This window comes from Colobus angolensis, unplaced genomic scaffold (assembly GCF_000951035.1).
Source record: "Colobus angolensis palliatus isolate OR3802 unplaced genomic scaffold, Cang.pa_1.0 Scaffold286, whole genome shotgun sequence".
In the NCBI taxonomy this organism is placed as follows: domain Eukaryota; kingdom Metazoa; phylum Chordata; class Mammalia; order Primates; family Cercopithecidae; genus Colobus; species Colobus angolensis.
The window spans coordinates 1,820,942-1,842,101 of record NW_012116110.1 but is presented as its reverse complement, the minus strand read 5'-3'; the positions used below and the strand labels follow the sequence as shown (position 1 = coordinate 1,842,101).

Here is a 21,160-nt window from a genome sequence, read left to right as displayed (position 1 = left end):
AAAAGTGACACCTCAAGCTAAATAAGTCAGCAGACAATTTAACCAAAGGGAGAATCTTCGAAATTAATGAGAGAACAATTCCGTAAATAGGGTATACTGTTAGAGAATGTAAAATGTTAAGAGTTAATAATAAAGGAAAACATAAAGAATATATTTTTATCCTGAGGAAGAGATACAGCCATTATTGCCATTATCTAGCCATTATTGTCTCAAACAGAAGGACTGCGGATATAAAGGTAGTAAATTTCCTCAATAAAGGTTTTCATCTTCTGAAAGATAGCTAAGATAATCTTTACTAGGTGCTTGAAACACTTTCTAACTTGGTTTTCTTGTACATACACATGTCTGAAAAGTATATCATCATAAATTATATACAACATAGAACTGAGTTAGGCATTGGGACAATAAGGTATTTGATGTGTTTGAGAATTTAAAAAATACAGTATGTAACACCAAAGAGATTAAGATTAATGAAAACACCTGAAAAAGAAATGGGAAGAAACAATTTCACTTTTAATATAAACAATATGAATTCCAAAGCTATTTCTCTAGTACAAACAGCAGTGTCAAAGCTCCCTAGGTGACTTAAAATGTTAAAAGTAAAAGTACACGAAAATAACTCAACTTGAAGCAATGTTCAAAAAGGAAAATAAATTTCCAAAAAAAGTAATTGCTCCTTTCTGCCCCAAAGTGAAGTTTAAAAGTCCTTATCAACCTTTTTATTGTCTCTCTGCGTTAGTAAAAAAGTCCTACTAATCTTACTTTCAGAGAGAGCCCCATTTACCTTTAAAACTTTGACAAAAATTGGTTTGGTCTATGCATATGGTCTTGTCCTCTTTTCTAAACCTCAATGAATTAAGAAAAAAAAGTAGTATATCCACATAGAGACTTCTACTTTTGGTTTTCACGAATGATTACCATAATATGATACAATTCTAATCAAAGGCAGGCAACTTACTGTAAGTGACTTGTTTTTGCAAAATGAGTTGGTAATGATATCTTCTGTTAATGAAGTATAGATAGCCCCCAAATGAATCATCTTAGGAATATTTATATACTGGTTGTTAGAAATTTAAAACATATTTTTTAATAAATTAAATATTATAAGTAGTAGTTAGGTCTATAATTGGTTATTAGATGCTTATAAGCAGTATTAATACAGCAACTTGGTATTAATACTGGAAAAGCCTGTTCCAGGAGAGATTTCCTTTCTGTTTCTGCCTGTGATAAAAGTCATATGGTTTGGAGTCACAGAGATTGTAAAGAATAAAATTCCAAACAGTACTAGCAGAATACAGAAACCAGGAGTTTCTGTGGCTGTATGTACTAGTCAAACAAATCCTATGAGGAGTGGTCATTCATACATGAGATAATCTTAATTATAAGTTTTAAGAAAAGGAAGGTTGACCAAAAACAGTTTAATACCCCAGCCTGCCATTCTAAAGTATAATTTGTCTTAAAAATAATCTCACATATAATAATTTAAAAGACTAAACTACTAATATAATGCTTTAACATAGGTTTACCAAGCAAGGCAGAATCAGGTTAGTGTACAAGGTATCTCTTTTCAGGTTTTAACTTTACTGAATTACCCTAAATGTATTAAGTATTTATTCTAGTTAACTCCACATCACTCCTCTCATAATGTATTAGTTAACAGTCAATGTTTTATGTCACATGGAAAATAATACAAAGATAATTTCTGCATGGTTAAAAACAACAGACTTACTTAAATTCTGACACATTTTGCTTGCCTTTAGCTAAGAAGTTTTAACAAAACTACATTTTTGGTACATGATTCAGTACATGATTCACTACTTCCTTACCCGTTCAATTCTTTCTCTGGTCTTTTCAGTTCCTACAGGAACTTCGTGAATATGATACTGACAGCAAAGGTAACTCATTACAGGATCAGGTGCATCAAATAATTCTCTCAAATAAGAGAAAAATCCGTATTGTCTGAAAGGAAAAGTATTGATTAGATTTTTCTTCTTAAAATATCGTTAAAAAAACAGAGTTGATAAACCACCAAAAAACAATAAGTAAAACACACATTATTTCAACAATGACACAGGAAAAGTCTTTTTTCTTTTTTTTTATATTTTAAAATCACTTATGACTTATTCGCTTACCAGAAAAGCTTAAGCTTTTTATGATTACAAACTACTCTTTTTAAATTTCTTCTATTATGTTTAGAATGCTTATTTATATTCCAAGTTAAGATATTTACTTATAATTATTTTATAATTAAAGTTTTTTACATTTAGTCCTTTTGGAAATTATTTCTGCATTATGAAGTGATAATTTATCATTTCATTTTTCCCAATAACTAACCAACTACTTTAGCATCTTTTATTAAACAGTTTAGTATTGTTCTGCAGATTTGAAACATCATATCGCATCATACTCGCTGTATGCTAACTATATCATGGTCTTGTGCCTGAATTTTTCCTTATATTCAACTTAAGCGATCTTAAAAGGAAATAATACAGCTTGTAATAGCTTATTTATGTAACAATAAATGTTGAATAATTCAATATTTAAATAAATCTTAATATTTTCAAGACTTACTTAAGTTCATTTAAAGATCTTGAAGGTGCTTTGTCTGCATACGAACTCCTGGGAGCAATAACAGCATTTACTCTTAATTTTTTGTTGTCACGAACCTGAATATAGGGAAAAGAAAGTATTATTTTAATTACCATATATTCTCTACTGAAATGATTTATAGTTACCATATTCCTACTGACATTTGTGGGACGGATAAGAAACTCAAACATGGCATATTAGATGTTAGTATAAAGTTTTTTACTGTGATAATACTATAGTTATGTGTATTCATAAAGAGTCCACTTCTTTCAGAGATACATACCAAAATATTTACAGGTGAAATAGAATGTCTGGGAATTACTTCAAAATAATACAGAAGGGAGATAGTTATGCTTACATTATTGGTAGATTATCTTGTATTGGACTAACTTTTCTACAATGATTGTAAACTCTGGCCAAAATCTTAAAAACAATTATTTTAAGGCACTGGAGATGGACAAAAGAAAGAAGTTGGAAAGGAGTTGACATCTGAAAGAATAGCACTAGGTGAGATTTGTGTTTATGTGGCTTGTGGCTTGTGGCTTGGGGGCATTCCCCAATCTGGAGCATCAGGAGTGGGGAAAGAATTCCAGTAGAAAGCTGCAGTCTTTCTGGCTCGAGGAATCATAGGATGGAAGGATGGAGTTTGGGGTGACTAGAATGACTGTAAACTGAGAGGGTAAATTCTTGGAAGGGACCTGCAAAGTGAGAAGCCTCAAAATCTGCCTATAAACGCCCATCTAAATCCTTGGCTACCCCATGAACTATGAGTGCAAAAATTCCAGGGGATTGAAGGAAAGCAACAAGTGGGAGGCTAAAACTAAAACAACAACAACAACAACAATCATCTCCACTGACCGGAGATTTCAGTTGCTGTCCATTGCTTGACAGAGTTTGGAGTTTAAATCCAGCTAAGTTAACTACCTTCTAGTCTCTTTGGAAGAAGACAATTGAATCCAGTCTCTACTGTGTTATTACCTATGATTCCAGAATATAATAAAAAATTACTGGCCAGGCACGGTAGCTCACACCTGTAACCCCAGCACTTTGGCAGACTGAGGCGGGTGGATCAACTGAGGTCAGGAGTTCAAGATCAGCCTGACCAACATGGTGAAACCCTGTCTCTACTGAAAATACAAAAAAATTAGCTGGGTGTGGTATGGGGCGCCGGTAATCTCAGCGACTTGGGAGGGTGAGGCAGGAGAATTGCTTGAACCCAGGAGGAAGTGGTTGCAGTGAGCCGAGATCACGCCATTACACTCCAGCCTGGGCAACAAGAGCGAAACTCTGTCTCAAAACAAAAACAAAAACAAAACAAAAAACCCCAACTACTAAGCATAAGAATAAAATGCCACCATAGTCAAGAGAAAAAGCAACTAAGGGGAACTGATTCCACAAAGACCTAGATGTTAGAACTAGCAAAGAAGTTTAATGTAGCTATTATATATATACACACACATGTTCAAGAAAACTATGGTTTATTATCATCAACAGGTGGAGAATCTCAGCAGACAGAATAAAGAGAATTAAATGAAAATTCTAGAACTAAAATATGCAAAAGCTGAAATGAAAAATTCACTGATGAAAGATCCTAAAACATTAAAAAGATAATATCATGAAAAACTTCATGCCAAAAACATGAATAACTTAGATGAATTGGAAAAAAATTCTTAAAAACACATTTTGCCAAATTTAAAGATAAAAAAAAAGCTGAAACAGCCTTTACATGTATTAGAGAAACTCAATTTGCTATAAAAATTCTAACGAAGAAAAAGTCTATACTAAGATGTTTTCACTGATAAATTTGATAAAACAGTTAAGGAAGCAATAATACCAAGACTCTGCAGAAAACAGAAGGATGAAACACTTCCCAAGTCATTTTATGTACCAACATAACTCTTATGCCAAACTCTTGACAAAAACATTACAAAAAAGTCTATAAACCAATATCCCTCAGGAATACAAAAGCAAAAATCCTTTGTAAAATACTGGTAAACAGAATCCAGCAATGTATGAACAGTATACATTGACCAAGCGGAGTTTATGCCAGGAATGCCAGACTGATGTAACAGTCAAAAATCAACCAATCTAATTTATCATATTAACAAAATAAAATGCAAAAGCCATATGATCATCTTAGCAGGTGCAGGAAACCATCTGACAAAACTTGACATCCATTTATAATAAAAATTCTCAGTAAAACAGGTAGACAAGGGAACTTTCTCAACCTAACAAAGAGCATTTGTGGAAAATCTACAACAAACCTCATACCTAATGATGAAATACTAAGTGCTTTCCTCCTAAGTCTGGAAACAAGTAAGGGTGTCTAATCTTGTCATTTGATATAGTTTGGCTCTGTGTTCCCATCCAAATCTCATTCCAAAATACAATCTCACATGCTGAGGGAGGGACCTGGTGGGAGGTGATTGGATCATGGGGACAGTTTCCCCCACGCTGTTCTCGTGATTGTGAGTTCTCACACAATCTGATGGTTTAAAAGTCTGTTGCAGTTCCCTGCCCACACTCTTTCTCCTGCTGCCATGTAAGATGTGCCTTACTTCTTCTTTGCTTTCCACCATGATTGTAAGCTTCCTGAGGCCTCCTCAACCATGCAGAACTGTGAGTCAACTAAACCTCTTTTGTTTATAAATTACCCAGTCTCAGGCAGTTCTTTTTTTTTTTTTTTTTGAGATACTGTCTTCACTCTGTCACCCAGGCTGGACTGCAGTAGCACAATCTCAGCTCGCTGCAACCTCTGCCTCCCAGGTTCAAGTGATTCTCCTGTCTCAGCCTCTTGCGTAGCTGGGATTACAGGTGTCCGCCACTGTGCCCGGCTAATACAGGCAGTTCTTTGTAGCAGTGTGAAAATGGACTAATACATCATTTCTCCTCAACACTGTCCTGGAGGTATGAGTAAATGTAATAATGCACAATAAAAAAATAAAAGATTAGAAAAAAAAGTAAAATGACCTATGTGCAAAAGACAGGACTTTCTACACAGAAAGTCCTATGGACTCTACAAAGCAACCATAGGCACACCTCATTTTATTGTGCTTTGCTTTACTGACCTTCAAAGATATCACGTTAAAAAAACATTTTTTTTGGCTGGTCCAATGGTAGTGGGTTATCAGAAGTTATTAACATAGTGTCATTAAAGTTGCTATACAACCTCCCACTGCTAAATTTGACTGGTTTAAAAAGTTTTTTATTTTATTTTATTTTTTTTTTAACACATTCAAGGTTTGCAGCAACCCTATGTCAAAAAAAGTCTATAATGCCATTTTTCCAACAGGATGTGCTCATCTTGTTGTGTCTCTGTGTCATATTCTGGTAATTCTCCCAACTTTTTTATTATTGTTGTATGTGTTATATAGTGATCTGTGATCTTTGATACTGCCATTGTAACTGGAATGCCACATACCACACCTAGGTAAGACAGTGAACTTAATCGATAAATGCTGTGTATGTTCTGATTGTTTCAATGACCATCTGTTCTCCAGTCCCTCTCCCTCTCCTTGGGTCTCCCTATTCCCTGACACACATTTCCCTGACTGAAATCAGACCAATTAATAACCCTACAATGGTCTCTAAGTGTTCAAGGGAAAAGAAGAGTCACATGTCTCTCACTTTAAATCAAAAGCTAAAAATAAAGCTTAGTGAGGAAGGTATGACAAAAGCTGAGCCAGGCTGAAAGCTAGCCAAGATGTGAATGCAAAGGAAGAGTTCTTGAAGGAAATTAGAAGTGCTACTCCAGTGTAAACACAAAAAAGAAAGCAAAATTGCCTTACTGCAGATCTGAAGAAAGTTTTAGTGGTCTGAATAGACGATCAAAGCAGTCACAACATCCCTTTAAGCCAAATCCTAATCCAGAGCAAGCCTGAACTCTTTTCAATTATTTGATGGCTGAAAAAGGTGAGAGAAGAAAAGCTTGAAGCTAGCAGAGGTTGGTTCATGACGTTTAAGGGAAGAAGCCATTTCCATAACATAAAAGTGTAAGCTGAAACAGCAAATGCTGATGTAGAAGCTGCAGCAAGTTATCCAGAAGATCTAGCTAAGATCACTGATGAAGGTGGCTACACTAAATGACAGATTTTCAATGTAGAACCAACAGCCTTCTATTGGAAGGGAATGCCATCTAGGACTTTTATAACTAGAGAAAAGAAATCAATGACTAGATTCAAAACTTCAAAGGAAAGCTGACTCTTGCTAGGGATGAATGTATCTACTGACTTTTAAGTTGAAGCCAATGCTTATTTAACCATTCCAAAAAATCCTAGGGCCCATTAGAATTATGCTAAATCTACTCTGCCTGTGCTCTGTAAGTTGAACAACAAAGCCTGGATGACAGCACATCTATTTACAGCATGGTTTACTGAGTATTTTAAGCCCACTGTTGAGACCTACTCCTCAGAAAAAAAAGACGCCTGTCCAAATATTACTGATCACTGACAATGTACCTAGTCACCCAAGAGGTCTGATGGAGATGTACATGTAGATTAATGTTGTTTTCATGTCTGCTAACACAACATCCAATCTGCAGCTCATGGATCAAGGAGTAATTACGACTTTCAAGTCTTATTAAGAAACACATTTCACAAGGCTACTTATGGCTGCCCCAGATAACGACTCCTCTAATGGATCTGGGCAAAGTAAATAAAAAACCTTCTAAAAAAGATTCATCGGCCGGGTGCGGTGGCTCACACCTGTAATCCCAGCACTTTGGGAGGCTGAGGTGGGCACATCACCTAAAGTCAGGAGTTTGAGACCAGCCTGACCAACATGGCAAAACCCCATCTCTACTAAAAAATGCAAAAATCAGCTGGGCGTGGTGGCGCACACCTGTAATCCCAGCTACTCAGGAAGCCGAGGCAGAATTGCTTGTACCCAGGAGGTGGAGGTGCAGGGAGCCAAGATTGTGACACTGCACTCCAGCCTGGGCAACAGAGCAAGACCCTGTCTCTAAAAAAAAAAAAGATTCATCATTCTAGATGCCATTAAGAACATGTTTGATTCATGGGAGGAGGTCTCAAGATATCAACATTAACAGAAGTTTGAAAGAAACTGATTCCAGCCTTCAGGGATGACACTGAGAGGTTCAAGACTTCTTTGGAAGAAGTAACAGCAGATGTGGTGGAAACAGCAAGAGAACTAGAATTAGCAGTGGAGCCCAAAGATGTAACTGAATTGCTGCAATCTCAGGATAAAATTTGAATGGAGGAGGAGTAGCTTCTTATGGATGAGCAAAGAAAATGGTTTTTTGAGATGGAAACTACTTCTGGTGAAGATGCTGGGAACACTGTTGAAATTACAACAAACGATTTAGAATATGTCATAAATTTAGGTGATAAAGTAGAGGCAGGGTCTGAAAGGATCAACTCCAATTCTGAAAGAAATTCTAGGCTGGGCGCAGTGGCTCATGCCTATAATTCCAGCACTTTGGGAGGCCATTCCACTCTAGTCTGCATGACAGAGGAAGACCCTGTCTCAAAAAAAAAAAAGGAAAAAAATTCTGCTATGGGTAAAATGCTATCGCATGCTACAGAGAAATCTTCTGTGAAAGGAAGAGTTGATCAATGTGGCAAACTTTATTGTTATCTTATTTAAGAAAATGCCACTGCCACTCCAAACTTCAGCAACCACCACCTTAATCAGTCAGCAGCTATCAATATGGAAGCAAAATCCTCCACTACCAACAAGATTAAACTCACTGAAGGCTCAGATGATTGTTAATATTTTTTAGCAAGAAAGTATTTTTAAAGTATGTACATTTTATAGACATAATGCTGTTCACACTTAATAGACACAAATAGTATAAACATAACTTTTATATATACTGGGAAGCCAAAAAGTTTGTTATGACTTGCTTTACAGCAATATTTGCTTTATAAATCTGTTATATCTCTTGTATGTCTGTACCAGAATTTAATGTAAATTCAACAGTGTCACAAGATATAAGGTCAATGTTTAAAAAAATCGATACGTCTACGTACTAGCAATGTAAAATTAGAAAATGCATTTTAGAAACCCATTTATGATAGTGTTAAAAAATGTATTTTAAAATTAGACAGTGAAATACACATTTAACAAGAGATGTGTAAAACATACAATGAAAAAGAAAAAATGTTGAGAGACATTAATAGAGGCATGTGGGATGGAGGAATTTCACGGTAGCACAGATTAGCAATTCTTGAACTATTTTCAGAGGATTCTAGGCTTGAACAAATTACTAAATACACTGATGGTAAGGGGAGCTATGTTTTTCACTAATACAGAAGAGAATTACAAATATGCAAAGGAGAAAGACTAGAAGGTACTCCAAAGTTGGACTGCAACTGAAAGCAGTAGCGTGAATTCATGGTGTACATATGGTATCTGGTCTCGAGATAAATATGGAAATAAATATAGACATAAAGGTTTGCATGTTAGGACTTAGAAGCAATGAGATATCAGCAGCAATGAAAACACCTAGTATCCAGAGCTCGGTGTCTAAAAGAAAATAGGATTTTTGGTTAAAGGACTGATTATAAGGCCCAAAAGGATACATTCAAGATGTGCCTGTAACATCTTACTATGGCAAAAAGAAAGAAATGCTCAAAATACAATGGCAACATATCAAAATGACACAGGAGTCAACCTGAAAATGGTCTCACTGGCCAAATATGGGGCAATTTGAGCATTAAAATAGTAATGAATTGGCCAGGCATGGTGGTTCATGTCTGTAATTCCAGCACTTTGGGAGGCCGAGGTGGGCAGATCACTTGAGGTCAGGAGTTCAAGGCCAGCCTGGACAACATGGCGAAACCCTGTCTCCACTAAAAATATAAAGAATTAGCTGGGCATGGTGGTGGATGCCTGTAATCCCAGCTACTCGAGATGCTGAGGCAGGATAATTGCTTGAACATGGGAAGCAGAAGTTGGAGTGAGCCAAGAGCATGCCATTGCACTCCAGCCTGGGCAACAAGAGCAAAACTCCATCTCAAAAAAAAAAAAAAAAGTAATGAATTAAAATACGTAAAACAATTCTATGAATCTATACTGATACAACAAACAAATAAATGGAAGAGAAGAAAAAGTTCTTTCTTATAGGTAGAATGCTAACTAATAAACACAGAAGGAATGACAGAGCTAGAATCACTAATGGCTCTTAAACCTACTAGGTAAGATTTCATGAGGAACAGAATATCTGCAATCTCAAAGTATCTCCACACAAAAAATTACAAAGGGAAAAAATAGTGCACACCACCCCACCTGGTTAATTTTCGTATTTGTAACAAAGACGAGATTTCACCACATTGGCCAGGCTGGTCTCGAACTCCTGACCTCAAGTGATCTGTCTGCCTTGGCCTCCTAAAGTGCTGGGATTAGAGGCATAAGCCAACACGCCGGGCCTATTATTTGTTTTTAACTTTGTAATGATGTATTTCCTTTTAGAAGATTTTGTTTGAGTAACAAAAAGTGAGGTGACTGAAAGAAAAACAAGAAATAAAACTATAGGTAGTACTCAGATTTGGCAAAAATTACGTTGCACATAATAGTATGTAGAAATGGCAAAAATCGTGAAGATGATTTGCAATTTACTGAAGGATGAGAAATGGTACTCTAGTATATACAATTACAGGAGAAGGTTATATAGAATAAATTTCACAATTTAAAATATACATGCAAATTATAGAAGAAAGTTCTGATTCTATCTGATAAGCAGCTATGGAAAACTGTTAAAATACAAGAAAAATGAATCCAGGTCAAATGATCAGGAATCTATATTGTATCATCAACGTATGTTTTAAATCCTTAGTGCAGAGGCAGAATGAGTTTTTGACACAAGGAAAAGTAACAGGCTAAGCGGGCCATTTGCAAAATAGAGATCATTTAATTACACCTGACTGCATGCACTTTACAATATATCATGTCTTAAAAGACATGCAACCCAAGCAACTTGACTTCTCCACTGAGCTCTTTCATCAGATTGATAAATCACTGGTTAGGCTTAAACAGCTCCAACATACACAAATTTTTAACTTTTTGGAGTCTATTTTATAATTTTATACAGCTAGCCTTTTTATCCAGTCACCTTTATGTTCACATAACTTGCCACTCCCAAACCAGAAGTAGGGTAATATGATAAAAGCTAAAGCAAGTCAAGACTCTTTCCAAGCACTTGTGTACCAGAGAAACACAGGACCACCTGAGCTGATTCAGAATCCTCTCCTCACTTAGACCAATTAACAAAATTGTTTAAACAAGATATACAAAAGAATCTAAACCTAACCTTTCTATATAAGCCTTTTAAAGAAATAGAAGACATGCAAAAGGAGTAGGAAGTCTTACAGACAATACAACATATAGCTAACCATATATATATAAGGATGTCATATATAGCTAACAAGATATTATACTACATGTTATGTGGATTATATAACATTATAATAATGATAAGAGTTAATAACTACTGCTATAAGTACCTTTACATTTATTAACTGACTTAATCCTTACAACCATCTCTTGAAGTAGATAATGTTATCCTTCATTTTACACACAAGGAAACTGAGGCATAAAACATTTAGGCAATTTACCCAAGTTAGAAGCAATCCCAGAATTCAAATCCTGGTAGCCCAGCTATGAAGTATACATTCTTAACTACTAGGCCTTACCGTCTTTCAGCGGCTTAGATTCTTGGTCAGTGGCCTTTCTCTAGACAGATACAGGGTTCTCATTCTTTTTAAAGAAGTTTTATTTATATTAATAAGCAACATTGTACTGATTTTCCTTTCAAAGTAAAACTGAGTTCATTACAGTACATTTTCAAAAAAAGGATGTCCAAGACCAAAGGTCCATTATGTTTTGTTTTCTTAAAACATGACAGAATTACTCTTCACATTAATTTCAAATGATAATTTCAAAACGTTACAGATGGAATATTATGGGCTGGTTTCCTTTTATAAAGCAAATCAATTGACCCACAATGCCAAAAATAGGAAAGAAATTAGCAAAACAGTGATTTTGCATGAGAGTGAACTGGTGGTAAAATTAGCTATCACATTTTGCTCTAGCGAAGTTAAAACTTCAGCGCTGAAAGGTAAGAGTCAAGTGAATCAAAGTGTTATGTTGGTTAGTACTTGCCTCTTTGAGGAAAACCTCCATATCTTCTTGACTTTCAAATACAAAGGCTCTTAAGTCATTTGATGGAATATGATTTTCAATATATTTGGCATTTTTATTATCTTTCATATTGATCTAAACAAACAAACAAAAGGTCGAATTTCATGAAACCCAACTGATCATTAAAACATGTTTATATTAAAATTGGATTTAATTAGATTGTAATACTTGAGAAAAGAGAAGATAAAAAAAAGAAGTTGGTATCAAAGAGTTATTTTAAAACATCTAATCCATTACTCAGAAACAATTAATACACTACATGGTTAAACAAAGGCCAAGATTTGAACAGTGCATATTGATTTTGATACCATCTAAGAAATAACTTTAGTTCCTTTCTAGTGAACACATTGAAAATATTTCAAACAGTCTTAGATTGTGACTTGAGTGTAAACATTTCTTATCGTTCCCTACACTTTTCATATTTTCTTAATCAAGAGTTATTCATAGATGGAATAACTGATAGGTACAAAAACACAAAGAACTTTAAACTTTATAAAACTAATGGGGAAAAAAAAAAACCTTGCTATGATTTATTTGTAACTATTACTGCCCTCAAGAGAAACTTGAATTTTACATCACCGGAACATAATCTTATTGATCTACTTTACTTTTTTCTTCATTTTTTTTTTACTTTTTTGAGACAGAGTCTTTCTCTGCCACCAAGGCTGGAATGCAATGGCATGATCTCAGCTCACTGAAACCTCTCCCTCCCGGGTTCAAGCAATTCCCGTGCCTTAGCCTCCCGAGTAGCTGGGACTACAGGCATACGTCACCATGCCCAGCTAATTTTTGTATTTTTAGTAGAGACAGGGTTTAATCATGTTGGCCAGGCTGGTCTCAAACTCCTGACCTCAAGTGATTGGCATGCCTTGGCCTCCCAAAGTGCTGGAATTACAGGCAGGAGCCACCGTGCCCGACCTATTGATCTATTTTAAAAACATCAACTGGGTCAGGCGTGGTAGCACTGATAACCCCAACACTTTGGGAGGCCAAGACAGGAGGATAACTAACACTGGAAGCCAGAGTTTGAGACCAGCCTAGGAAACAAAGTGAGACCCTGTCTCTAAAAAAAAATAAAAAAAATAAAAAAAATTAGCCAGGTGTGATGGCTCTACCTGAGAGGCTGAGGTGGGAAGATCGCATAAGCCCAGGAGTTTGAGGTTACAGTGAGGTATGATGGTGACACTGCACTCCATCCTGGGCGACAGAGGGAAACTGTCTCTAAAAAGTAAAATAAAGTAAAAATATGAATTAGACAATTCTGCATGTGAGGCTCAATGCTATGGAAGACACTAAGATAGGTTAGGGAAAAAGCTACTTCTGGAATTACATAATCTATTATTTATTGCAGATGAATAAGTATGTCAAAAGCAGAGCATGATAAAACTCCCATTAAGAGAAGCATATAAATATAAAAAGTACTATCTATGGAATTTTAGAGATTGATTATTTCCAAAACATGGAAATCAGCTTTCTTGAAAAAATAATAAAAGGGGAGGTATTTATGTACTATAATCTATTACAAAGCAAACTAGCTAAGAGTTTGGGCTCTGAGGTCAGACAGACATCCTTTCAAATCATATGCTTGATCTTGCTCAAGTACTACCTAAATCTCAAAAACGTTCATTACTTTCATCTGTAAGATGGACATAGTAAAACAGTTTACACCTCATAGAACTAAATATGGATTAAGAGAGAACATAATTAAAATAATAGTACAGTGCTTGTCACATAAATGTTGGCCAATAGTGCTATTTTAAATGACAGAGTATCAATAAGTATAGAAAAATGAGAGAACAGATACACACAAAAATTAAAACCACATGAAAACTATCATCCAGGCATAAACACTATAAACAACGAGCCTATTGTTTCACAATTTCAGGCGGGGGGCGGGAGGTACTAAATTACTTTATTGGAAGAAATGACACAAATAAAAGAAAATGTATGTGGATGTTTACGATAACTTATAGAAAGGGTAAAAGTAACTCCAAAATGACCACAGAAAGTCATCTTTTAAAAAAAAAAAAAAGCTATAAACAAGCCAGTCTAGGACTTAGCTCTCATGATCACATTCTCCCAGATTATATAGTTTTTTTTCTATTTTATTTTGAGACAGGGTCTCACTCTGTGTTGCCCAGGCTGAGTGCAGTGGTGTGATCACGGCTCATTGCAGCCTTGACCTCCTAGGCTCAAGCAATCCTCTCACCTCAGCCTCCTGAGTTGCTAGGACTATAGGTGCATGCCACCACGCTCAGCTAATTTTTATTTTTGTAGAGACAGGGTCTCACTATGTTGCCTAGGCTGGTATCAAACTCTTGGACTCAAGTGGTCCTCCTGCCTTGGCCTCCCAAAATGCTGGAATTATAGGCATGAGCCAACGCTTCTGGCCCCAAGGTATATTTATTAGAAATATTCTGCCACATCAGATTCCAAGGCCCCCAGCTTATATAAACTGGTTTACATGACAATCCAATTCTTTGACGGAATTTACCTGCTCAGGAAGACTCAAGGAAGTCACACAAGTGGGGTCATTTTGGTCACTGGCCAGTTTGTGTGGTTCCAGTAGTGACTTATTTACACTTTTTTCCAAGTGTAATACACAGTCTATTGCATTCACAGTTTGGAGGTTTCCCTGATATCCTTAAGGAAGATTTATTTGTTTGTTTGTTTGTTTATTTATTTTTATAAGATGGAGTCTCACCCTGTCACCCAGGCTGGTGTGCAGTGGCATGATCGTGGCTAACTGCAACCTCCGCCTCCCGGGTTCAAGCTATTCTCCTGCCTCGGCCTCCCAAGTAGCTGGGACTACAGGCACATGCCACCATGCCCAGCTAATTTTTATATTTTCTTTTTTCTTGAGACAGAGTCTAGCTGTCACCAGCCTGGATTGCAGTGGCGTGATCTCAGCTCACTGCAACCTCCAACTCCTTGGTTCAAGCGATTCTCCTGCCTCAGTCTCCCGAGTAGCTGGGATTACAGGCATGCACCACCATGCCCTACTAATTTTTGGATTTTTAGTAGAGATGGGGTTTCACCACGTTGGCCAGGATGGTCTCGATCTTCTGACCTCATGATCTGCCCCTTCAGTCTCTCAAAGTGCTGGGATTACAGGCGTGAGCCACCATGCCCGATCTATTTTTATATTTTCAGTAGAGATGAGGTTTCACCATGTTAGCCAGGCTGGTCTTGAACTCCTGACCTTAGGTGATCCGCCCACCTCGGCCTCCCAAAGTGCTGGATTACAGGCGTGAGCCATCGTGCCCGGCCCTTAAGGAAGATTTAGACATCTTGTTGGTTCTGCAGGTTCCAGTTTCTTGGGATGTTCCCTCGCTTCATGAGTTCAGTGAATAAAGTATTTGTCAAAGTTCTCCAAAGAATTTCACAGTCATATCACCACAATCAAAGTAGCAAGATAGAGATAGGTAGATATAGGAGATGCAGCACTCTGTGATGATCTGGTGGTTGATGGCAGCTTTCTGCTTTATGATTTTTTAAACAAAATTTTTCCATACATCCTATTCCATAACCTATTTTATGATCTACTAATATGTCACAAATTTATTTTTATATTAGTAAAAAGAGACCTACAGCAACATTTTAAGGGCTGCATAGTATTCCATTATAAGGATATAAAGTAATTTATTTAATCAGTATCTTCATAAATTTTCTTTTTTTCCTCCATCATTTTGCTATGATAACCACTACTGTGAGGAGTTCATATGTAAACCTTTGTACACTTCTCCAATTCTAGATTGGAATCGTTAAAAATAAATCATAGAAATAGACTGCTAAATAACCATTTATATGACTAAAATTTTAAGTTTGCATATTGCTCACTTGCGTATGATGGTAGTGGCATTTCAACTAGACCTAGAAAGGTGAGTAAACTGCATGGAAGATATGAATGCAGGAAGGTGGCAGGAAAGGTGAAAGGTTAGTTTGAAAAGGGTAAAAAGCAGAATATATCTCTTTATCTCAAAGATTCGAATGTAATTTAAAATGGAAATATATGCCAGCTAGTAATCTGACTTGGTGATATATGCTACTATTAGAAAATCAAATGACAAGAAGAGACAAATCTAATACAGTTCTGAAGTATTATTTTGACACTGGCATTTTAGTAAAAATGTTAACAATTACACCTGCATTATAACTTTTATAAGGGTCACGGTATTTTTTCTTACACTTTCTTTCAATCCTCATCAGACTAATCAAATGTCTGCTATTTTAGATGTCGCATCTAAAATAGAAATTCTCTTCTTGATCTAGCAAAAATATTCTAATATTCTAATAATACGTGAATAAGAGAGTGTTATGAATATTAACTTTGCCAATTTAAGATATGGTAAAAAATTGAAAACTATATAAAATGATTTTTAATAAAGTATAACACAAACATGAGTTACAGAGAATAGAATTTTTCAAGAATCCTGAAAGGATGTATTCTTTTCTAACGAAAAAAAACTCTCTAGCAAAAATAATCCTTATGTAATCTTAGGATAAGCTTTAAGTTTACTCTAACATATCATTACCAAAGAATGTTAGTTTTTTACTATTTCACCTTTTTATGTGTCCAAAACTTACTATTTTAAAGAGTCTGGATGGCAATCATCTTAGTAAATCCATGGTCACACTTCATTAGATGATTTATTAAACAGAGCTTCACCTATTCTTGATGACCCACAATCATCAATAAAAGCTATCAAATATTTTATGATGTCGATAAAGTACTGGTTTCATTTTCGAAATCCTAAGAATGCCCTTTCTTTGTAGCAGGTGATTTTCTTGCCTATCCTCTTAGATTTTTTCCTTTAATCAACATATTTACAGCAGCTTTCTACCTCTTCAGCAGGTTTTAATCTAATCCCTGCTATAATCTGATAACAAGTGCCTAAAGGAACCAGCTAACCATACTAATTTTCTACACGATTCTAGGTCAATAAGTTGCTGGTTTCATACCTCTTTCTAGAAAAACGCACAGGTTTTATGACAGTTATTACCCTCATTAATCAGGAAACCTTTAAAAAGCTCATGGATGGATTCAGCAGTATGCCAGATGCCACAAGTCAGATCATGTAAAACCAGGGTAATATTGGGACTAAATGTCTTAAAACAAAAATCTATAATGATTACAATAATACAACAAACACCACCAAGATGAACAAGGTTGCTTACCGTGAGCATTATGGGCTCACAGACTCTTTGTTTAAATTTGTCTCTGTTACTTCTTAGCCATAAAACAGCATCATACGTATCACGGAATCTCTGTCTTAGCTTATCTTCCTTCTGATTCATAAGATTGTCAAAACGTACAATATGATCATCCACACCTAAAATTGTAAAACAAAACAAAGTCTTGTTTCTCTGAAAATTTTAATTAGTGGAATAATCTAATAATAATACAAAAGAATACCCTAGATCTAAAGGTTACAAACACCATTCAGCAAGTACTTCACATAGTGGAAAAGATGTGACCTGAACAAATCATTCTATAATGTCCAAAAACCTGGGAAAACACAAAATCCTGAAACTATCAAATATAAAAAACAGGTAACCTACAAAAACAAACAAACAAACCCACAAGGAAAACACTACATTTCCTATCAAAAGACAAATAGCAATAGACCCTCAAAATTCTGGAAGAAAAATTAGTATTTTCATTCTAGAATTGTATATACAACAAAACTAAAAAAGGGGGATGATGAAATAAGAATATTTTAAAGGGTGAAAAGACTCTGAAGTTAATTCCCAAATATGTCTTCTTAGAAGGTTACTGAAAATGTACTCCAACAAAATAAGGCCATGATGTAAGAACATGGAATTCAGGAATAGGTTTATAACACAGAAAAGGCATGAGAGAAATTACAAATGATAAGCATGCAGGCCTCAAGATCAACCAGTTTAGATGCAAGGAGAAGGACAGAAGGCTACAGAACTCAAGAGAATGCCTGATAAGACAGCTTTTTTTTCCTCTCTTCCATTTAAGGAAATGCTAAAGCAAATTAAAAAAAAAAAATTAAAAGCTTTTTAAAAGCTATCAATGAAGGGAAATTTAATTATAACGCACTACTTGGTTCAACCATGAGCAAGTTTAATAAACAATACTTAGTATTTCTAAACTTCTAGAATTAACCCATAAATAAAGCACATAAAACACTAAATGTTTTCGGCCTTGAAAATATAAAAACCAGAGTATAAATGAGATAATTTAGAATGTCAGAAGGGAGGGAAGTAAGAAGCAAGGATGGGAGGGAGTATGTATAGCTTATGAAGGGTGGATTGAAGCAATACTGACAATTGTTAAATGACCAAAAAAAGATATGTATATTATTTATAATAATAAAAATCATTATTAACAATCCCATTTGAAGAACTGTAATAGAGATGTTTTATAAGGTAAAATCTACATCTAGAGTAAATACAAAAAGATAGTGTCTAAAGTTGATTAATCAAGCAATAGTGAAATAAGAACATGATATATATGGAAGGACTACTAGAAAAAATCTGCTTAAAGAGTTAAAAGTGCTTACTCTTGATTGGCTTTGGAGGTAAAAAAAAAAAGGGGCTGTGCCTCCCTTCTAATCCTTCTAGTTCTTCTTCTTCTTTTTTTTTTTGTTCGCCGTACACATCTAATACTTTGATAAACATATAAAAATGTTTTTTTTAAACTGATCTTTGTCATATATATTGAGCAGACAGAATATAAAATCCCTATCCAAATACCACAGATCTATTCACATGGTCTATAAAAAAGAAAACCAAAGATGAAATTGGACAGGTTTCAAGGAACTAAGCTAACAGAAGGTTACGAAGGCTAGAATAAAGAGCTTAAATTTGATATGAGTAATAGTGAGTGACTTTGTAAAGAAAATAAAGCTAGGCATTTATAGAGAATTAAATCAGCTGCCATAATCTGACAGAAGACAGTGGTCAGCTATCATGGCAAATTACAGTACACGATAGATATAGGTAATTAAGGTATGACGCTGGAAGAACTGAGTTGAGCTTCCTCAAGAAGGCAACTTGAACATTTTATAGAAATAATTACCAGCGGAAGAAGAAAGCCCATCAACAGAGATATATCTACATTTTATAAACATTTCATTCTAACTTTATAAAAACTTACTCTTTTTCTCCTTCTCTAGAGTTTCCCTCTCTCTTCGCTTATCAATTATCTCGCCTTCACATAACGCCTTTTCATCCTGAATCCGTCTCAGATCATTTGTAATGGCATCAATCTGGGGCTGAAGATTCTCGCAGTTTTCCGTGGTCTTTAGTTCATTTTGCAAATCCTCTATCATTTTGCGGGTATTACTTATTCTCCTCTGTCGGTCAAGCTCTTCATTTTGCTTTACTGTTAAAGCCTGCTGAATTTCCTCAATCTAATAAAACAAAAGTACGTTGTTAGTACTTGAGACTGTTTTTCTCTTAGTTTATAAGACTTTTGTAGTAATACAGCTTTTAAAATGCAAACAATCTAACATAGGTGTTTTCCTCACTAAAATGTGTCCTGTGAGAATTAGACTAGCACATTACCAGTTCTACCAGACTACCTGTATCTTTGTTTTACACATTCACTAATATATCTCAAATACTTCAAGTGGTGCTCAGTATATAATTAGCACTCATTAAATATTTCCTGAATAAACAAAAGATTTTAAAAGCCTAACGGATTTCTAAATATTTACAGGAAGTAGATACTACCTGCCGTAAGACCAAAATTAAAACAGTCATGTGGCATATGTGATACAGTTTCCATAAATAATAAAAATAATAAAGATTATAAGTCATCCCATTACAGGTTGAATATCCCTAATCCAAAAATCCCAAACCCAAAATTCTCCAAAATCTGAAATTTTTTTAGTGCTGACATGACACCACAAATTACCCAGAACACATTATTTTTTCACTATATTAGTTGTATGTCAGTTTTTACTGTTAAGTATTTATGTGTGAGTAAGTATTTAAAAATGATTGTTTATGAGTAGCATATAAATACAGAGTCAGGAATGACGGTGATGCCATCAACCACAGATCATCCACATGGGTGGCTGAAACAGCGATACCTTTATTTCCTGATGGTTCAGCATACACAAACTTTGGTTTATATACAAAATTAGTAAAAACATCATTCAAAATTACCTTCAGGCTATGTGTATAAGGTGTATGTGAAATATAAATGAATTTTGTGTTTAGACTTGGTTCGTATTCTCAAGATACCTCATTATGTATATGCAAACATTCCAAAATCTGAAAAAATCTGAAATCCAAACACTTCTGGTCCCAAGTATTTTGGATAAGAGATACTCAACCTGTAATTTGAAACAGAAATAAACTATTTTCTTCCAATGGAAATATTTCCTACCAATACTTCACACTAATATTGTGAGATTTTAATCATCAATCTATGTGTTTAGATTCCTTCACTTATATTCAGGGTAAATTATATTTTTAAAACCAGCTATGTAAGTTGCCACTTGATGTCAGTGAAATTTCTATCAAAACCATGGTCTACCTAAGACAGAGTAAAGATTTTCTTTAAGACTCACACATATACACTTATACACCCAATTTACATTTTACAACTACAATTTTGCATTAAAATAGATTAATTTAACACATCACGTAATCTGTTTTAGCCGGCTTTATTTCCAAGCCAGATTTACTCCCTCTCCTTCCTCATTATAAAAGTTATAATGCATTCATTACTGAAAATACAGAGACTTAACAACAAATAAAAATAACTTATAATCTTAATGTCCTTACACTTTTTTTTGAAACAGAGTCTCACTCTATCGCCCAGGCTGGAGTGCAGTGGTGCGATCTCGATTCACTGCAACCTGGGTTCAAGTGATTCTTGTGCCTCGGCCTCCTGAGTAGCTGGGGCCACAGGCATGTGCCAGCCACCATGCCCGGCTAATTTTTGTATTTTAATAGAGCTGGGTTTTCTCCATGTTGGCCAGCTGGTGATCTGCCTGCCTCAGTAAACTTTTACATTTTAATGCCTCCTTATATCTGCCTGTAGAATATATATTCTTTTTACTAAATGGCATCACTAACAATGTATTGAGAGCAATTTTTCATTATCCCTTATGTCCTTGCAAAATGAAATTCTAGTATCTTGTGCATCATGTGATACAGATATACCACCGTTTTATCCCATCTCCTATTGAAATGTGGGTATTGATTTTTCCTTTCTAAAAATTTAGCTTTGGCAGTAACAAAATGCACATATCCCCAGATCCTCTCTCCTATAACCAAACATACAGAAGTAAAAGAAAATATAGGTAACAGGAAATTCAAAGGATTCAGGAAAATAAATGGGCATGTCACAGATGACAATATAGAATTAAGAATCACTAAACACTAAAGACGATACAGAATTAAGAATCACTAACAGGCCGGGCGC

The 21,160-nt window shown here is 35.2% G+C and overlaps 1 protein-coding gene across 1 annotated transcript in view; it reads right to left on the bottom strand.

Moving 5' to 3' along the window:
* Positions 1–21,160, bottom strand: part of SMC5 (structural maintenance of chromosomes 5) — a 116,081-nt gene that overhangs the window by 37,814 nt on the left and 57,107 nt on the right. Inside the window, exons 9-13 of the mRNA XM_011948899.1 lie at positions 18,878–19,133; positions 16,927–17,081; positions 11,710–11,823; positions 2,572–2,666; positions 1,827–1,959 (exon numbers count right to left, since the gene is read on the bottom strand). Coding sequence (XP_011804289.1) covers positions 1,827–1,959; positions 2,572–2,666; positions 11,710–11,823; positions 16,927–17,081; positions 18,878–19,133 — 753 coding nt within the window. The remainder of the gene's footprint in view (positions 1–1,826; positions 1,960–2,571; positions 2,667–11,709; positions 11,824–16,926; positions 17,082–18,877; positions 19,134–21,160) is intronic.